This window comes from Panthera pardus, unplaced genomic scaffold (assembly GCF_024362965.1).
Source record: "Panthera pardus isolate Hobbes unplaced genomic scaffold, ASM2436296v1 HiC_scaffold_25, whole genome shotgun sequence".
NCBI classification, from domain to species: domain Eukaryota; kingdom Metazoa; phylum Chordata; class Mammalia; order Carnivora; family Felidae; genus Panthera; species Panthera pardus.
Window position 1 is genome coordinate 54,955,497 of NW_026526821.1, and position 6,000 is coordinate 54,961,496.

At 43.4% G+C, this 6,000-nt stretch overlaps 1 protein-coding gene across 1 annotated transcript in view; it reads right to left on the bottom strand.

Annotated features, from left to right (window-relative positions):
- Window positions 1–3,944, bottom strand: part of MRPS9 (mitochondrial ribosomal protein S9) — a 65,111-nt gene extending 61,167 nt beyond the window's left edge. Inside the window, exon 1 of the mRNA XM_019428498.2 lies at window positions 3,791–3,944. Within this exon, the coding sequence (XP_019284043.1) occupies window positions 3,791–3,907 (117 nt within the window). The 5' untranslated portion in view covers window positions 3,908–3,944. The remainder of the gene's footprint in view (window positions 1–3,790) is intronic.
- Between the last annotated feature and the right edge of the window lie 2,056 nt (window positions 3,945–6,000).

The window sequence follows — 6,000 nt, forward strand, 5'->3', positions numbered from 1 at the left end:
CAAAATAGAAACTGGGTGGCTCAATCGGTTAAGCATCCGACTCTTGATTTTGGCTCAGATCGTGATCTCACAGTAGTGAGGTCGAGCCCTGCGCTGGGGCTCCGCGCCGGCCACGGAGCCTGCTTGGGCTCTCTCTCTCCCTCTGCCCCTCACCAGCTCGAGCTTGCTCTTGCTCCCTCTCAAAAATAAATCATAAGTAAAATAAAAAATAGGAATTGGCCTACTGGTTTACTTATTATGAAAGTCACAAATAAATAATACTTCGGGAAACTAAATCAGTATTCTTGTCTTATACTGATAGAGGGTTTAAGAATTCACGGGTAACCTTTGCAGGACACCATGACTGTCAACTGCTTATAATAATGCCAGTGCTACTCTCATTAGCGAAAGATAAAAAGAAAAACAGAAAAATTTGTCAAGTACCTTAGTACAGCAAAACTGACCATAACCTGGGCCCTGCCAAACTTTCTCGTCTCTCACCATTCTTGTAACTACACCAACTGTAACTGCTAGAAGAACCAATTATTTGTTGTTGGCAAGAGTCCACACACTCTGTACACATCTGGCCCCTTCTGTAACCTATTTCATCTTCCTAGAACAGAATACCTCTCTTTTATCATGTAATTCCTCACTGCTCCTGAAGACTCTATCATCTCCTTTGAGAAACTGCCCACCGCACCACTCTACGTGTTACAACTCATTTGCATTAGGCACTGCACATCTGGGCTCTTCTGTATTTACCTCTGCAAATCTCAGTACACTGTATGTAAGTCCCTGATATTCGGGGGTTCATAATCTGAACTTTTGCCATTCACACGTAAGACTCCTTCTTCCACCCCAAATTTGCAGTTGTAGAGAAATTAATATGAAATGCGTATACCACAAGAGTGGTATGCAAGAGGAAGTCTGCTGGTGAGGGTCCCAATTGAGTCCACAGGAATCCTAGTTTACCAAAACTTGTTTCTTTTTCCTTGTGGCATCAGTGCTCCTCAAACTTTTCTGACTGTGACCCACAGTAATAGCTATTTATATCACCACCTCGTCACACTTTTACATATAAAAAAAACCTGCAAAAATACCCTGTACGAGATGTATTTATTATTATTCTATTGTTTTATGAAACATGGCCCCTAAGAGAAATACAACTATTAATGTTGGAGACAGAAGTGAAGAAACATTAATATTTAATTAAGACAGACAAGTTCTGTGCCAGAAAAAAGCTTCATAAATGTCTTTAACCATATATATGGTAACAGTAAGGGTCTGACTGGGGTCAGTTAAGTCTTTCAGTTATGTCTGAGTCCTACTTCACGTGGTAAAACATGAGCTGTGATACTATTCACGAATTTGGGGATTTGGCAGTCTCAGGATCATCCCTGGAGAGTGCTATGGGTCAATACTGTCTGGGTAATTATTCGATAATGATTTGTTTACTTCACAGTGCCTGGCTCAAGTAAAGTGCTCAGTAAACATTTGCCATATGGGGGGAAAAAACCTTGAAGAGTGGTCAGGGAGATGAAAATTAAATTTTTCACTCATCTTAATGGAAAACATACCTGATGCCAGTAGAAAAGGGGGCACTCCCATACATGAAAGATAGAGCATGGATTGCTACAGCCTTCCTGGAAAGCTATGTGGAAATACCTATTAAAATTTAAGATGTATTACACATACTTTGTAACAAGAATCTCACAACTGGAACTCTCTACTACACAATTAAAAGCAACAGTACCAAGAATTATGCCAGGATGTTTACTGAACTCTTTATTCGTGGGAAGAAAATGGGAACATAATAAATGGCCATCAAATATTAACTCTGACACATTCATAATAAAATATTATATAGCAGTTAGATACATAACAGGTGACCTGAAGGAATTTCTACTATATATGTAAGTTGGAGAAGCAAAATGTAGAATGGAATCTACTTTTTTGGAAAGCATGCACGTGCATGGATGTTTGCATGCAATAAAAAGAACATATAGAAAGACACAGGAGGATACGCATATTCCAGAGTTTGAGGGAGAGAAAGTGAGCATTCTCCCCCAGACACATATTAAGTGTCAGCAAAAAAACATTATATATGCAACAGTCCCTTTTATAGATGACTATGCATACACAGGAAAAATATATTCAAATAAGATGCAGGAAAAAAATAAAAACTTCCAACATATTTTTCACCGAGAAAGTATTAAAAAACAAATGATGGACAAATGAATAGGTGGACTGGTTGATTTACGTTAAAATAGACTATTCTTTTTTTCAAGTTTTTTTTTTTTTTTTTTCATGTTTGTTTATTTTTGAGAGAGAGAGAGCTCAAGCAGGGCAGGGGCAGAGAGAGGAGGACAGAGGATCCAAGGCAGGCTCTGCGCCGACAGAAGCAAGCCCAACGTGGGGCTCGAACTCAGGAACTGGAAGATCATGACTTGAGCTGAAGTGCGAGGCTCAACCAACTGAGCCACCCAGGCACCCCTTTCAGTAGTTTCTATATCATAATAATTGACTTCTTCACAATACTTGGTACTTCTTTTTTTTTTTTTTTTTTTTTAATTTTTTTTTTCAACGTTTTTTATTTATTTTTGGGACAGAGAGAGACGGAGCATGAACGGGGGAGGGGCAGAGAGAGAGGGAGACACAGAATCGGAAACAGGCGCCAGGCTCCGAGCCATCAGCCCAGAGCCTGACGCGGGGCTCGAACTCACGGACTGCGAGATCGTGACCTGGCTGAAGTCGGACGCTTAACCGACTGCGCCACCCAGGCGCCCCAATACTTGGTACTTCTTTATCACTTTCCCTACTTCAAACATTCACCTGTTTTCCATGACACCACACTGTCTGGTTTTCCCCCTACTTCTCTGGCAGCTCATTCTCAATCTCTGGGAGGCTCTTCTTCCTTGACTGTTGTCCTTCAGGGCCCTGTACCTCTACTCATTCCAATTCAGTACACCTTTACTAGGTGTTTGAATTCACTCTTAAGGCCTCAATTACCATCTACAAGGTAACAGAGGATTGTAAATCAGTACTCTTCTTGACCTATAAACTTGCCAATCTTTGAGCCTAGTGGAAATCTCCACTTGGACATCCCAATTATAATTGTATAATAAATATAATTCTATCCAAAACTGAACTCGTTTTCTACCCTCTCAAATCTTGCCCCTCCTGTTGGGATCCCATGTCAGTAAATGGCATCATCACTCAACCAGCTGTGAACCTAGAATCTTGGCTTTTCACTGCCCCCAGGATGAGCGGAAACGTTCAAGTTCTGGGCTCCACCTCTCCAGAGACAAGGTGTCGGGAAAATTAAGAAAACAGAAACTGCACAGATGCAAGGCACTTTTAAAGTCGCTATCAATCCTATCCACTGTGTGACTTTCTCCGTGAAGTCTTCCAGACCACTCACTGCAGGAGTCCAGTTCTCATTCACCGCCTCCGGCGCGGCCCTCCTTCCCACTGGACCGCGGGGAAGGCGGGAGGGACCGGACCCTACTCCACACCTAGGCACAGACTCCCCTTTGCCTGGCAGCCAACTCAAGAAAGGAGGTCGCTCTAGTTCCGTCTGCAGGTAACTTCCTCACTGCACACCCCGCGAAAACCAGACACAACCCCAAGTGGCCGCTGCAAGCCAATACCCATTCCTCTCTCAACCGCACAACTCTACTAAATACCCAAGACCCTAGGGTCCCCGTCGGAAGGCACGCGAGACGCCAGGGGAAGGTAGCGGCGCCGGCTCCACATCCTCGCGCTACAACGGACCAGTGTTTCCACTTCTCCACTTCTCTCCGGTACCTACCTGCAACTCAGCAGCCGCGGCTTTCCAGACTCCCTGTCTGAGGGCAAGGCTAACCCTACCTCCGAGAAACAGCCGGTAGGAAACCGCTGCGCCCCAGAACACACAGGGAGCCGCCATCTTGGCTGCTGGAGACCAGGGCTGGAGGGTGATGGGGCGGGGCCTGACGGCTGCGCAGGCGCCTGTGGGAGACGGGGGATCCCGAGGGTGTAGGGAAGGAGGAGGGGGCGTGCCCCGTGGGGCGGGGCGGCTCGTCGCTGATTGGGTGTGTGAACCCCCCCGAGGGGCGTGTCCGGCTCCACCCCCTGGAGTAGCCAGTTCGTAGTATCCCCTAGTTCGTAGTAACCACAAGCTGAAAGAGTATTGGCCTCTTTCCGAAGGAGGCCTCTTGGTCTCTTTCACCTACTGCAGCTGTTGAATTCTGTCGTTGTCTAAGTCTGGGTACGACTTCCATGTGGTTCTTTAACCCACCCTTCCTTCCCTGGCCCAGTGCTGCACCTCTAGCAGGCTCTTCCGGAACGCGAGAACGGGCGCATCCCGCCCGTATCTCCCTCTGCAGTCTGTCTTCACCACGCTCCAACCCGGATCCTGCTCTCCTTGCTCACGCAAGAATGGATTTCAGACCTTGGCTCCTATCTATCTTACTAGTAGGGTTTTCCCCTCCTGTATACCTTTCCACGTTTTTCAGGGTCCAGGGTCTCCACCCTCCTGAGCAGCTGCCAAACCACTCTACGTTCCAGGGCACACACTTCTAATTGTATAACGTGCAGACTAAACCATTAACAGGTAGGGATGAAACAGTCTTACCCATCTTTGCACACCACTTCCCATAGTGTTAGTCCTAAGCCTTACTTGCAACCAATCAATTAAATCCACAGTCATGGAATAGAAATGAGTATACCTTGCTTTATGAGACTTGTGTGCTCTTGAGAGTAACTCCCAGGGTGCTTCCTACAAAATGCATTTTAAATAATGCACTGAACTGCTCTGAAAGGACTTCCAAACATTTAGACTTCAAGGATTAGTAAAATTAAAACACAAACATACACACACAAAATCTGAGTTCAGACAGAGTAGTCAAACAAATAAAGACACCATAATTTCTTAAAACACATTTTGTAATTAAAAAGGTAGAAATGACATAATCTCAGGGGGGAAATGCGGGGGTGTTCCTTTAAATGAAATGCATTTCATTGTATTGAAAAGCTCACTCTGTTGTTTTTCTGTTAGTACCTTTTAGGCTAATAACTTCCATCAGAAATTGGCAGAGGTCCGCAAACTAGCGTTTGGGAACCAAAACTTTATATAGCTCATTAAAATAGATGTCTTTAAATAGCAATTCCTACACATTGTCACAAAAAATGGTTTTAACTGTGGAAATTTAATTAAGTATAAAACAATCAAATAAGTATGTGAATGCAGAATTTTTACTATTTTTTTTTTTTTTTACAAAATGACATGTTGGAACATATAAGAACGAAGTAGGTTATGTAATTAAGGTTAGGAATTATGGAGGTTTTTTCTTCTATATATTTTTTTTTTTTTGGTCTAAATTCATGTTACAGTCTTTTACTAGATTACAGTAAGGTGAATGTAGTACATTTCCTACCTCTAGGGGCAACACTTGGACTGCTGCCTTAAATTTCCTGCGTAACCTTTGAGTTTGGAAAAAATATACCACTAATGGTTGACATTAGGTACATAGTTTGGAGTCAGAAAGAATGATTGGAATCAGGAATGTGCTGATAAACATTTAAAATGAAAGAAAAAGTGTGGTTTTACCAAACAGCTAAAGCATAAGATTCATTTAATTTTTCTCTCATTTACTGAGCACCTATTATGTCAGAGGCATCAGGTATTCTAGGCATGAGGATCATAACGTCCCCAAAAAGTCCAATATGGTGGTGTTACATCTAATGTGAGGGTTTGGTTCTAAAGTCAGCTTGTAGGGTAGACATCAGGCAAGTCAAAATATTGAACTAATAATAAGTGCTGCTGAGCTGTGAGCTAGCAATAAGTTAGGTGCTCCTGGTGGGAGTGTTCTAGTACAACCCTCCTGAAATCTACCAACCAATCAGTGATGCTAAGGGGAGTACACCCTGCACTCTATCAGTTACATTCCTAGGCATATACCCTGCAGAAATTCTTACACAGTGTATCAAGAGACATGTAAAAGTGTCATCAGCGAGACCCCTGCACTCAGGAAACTCCTA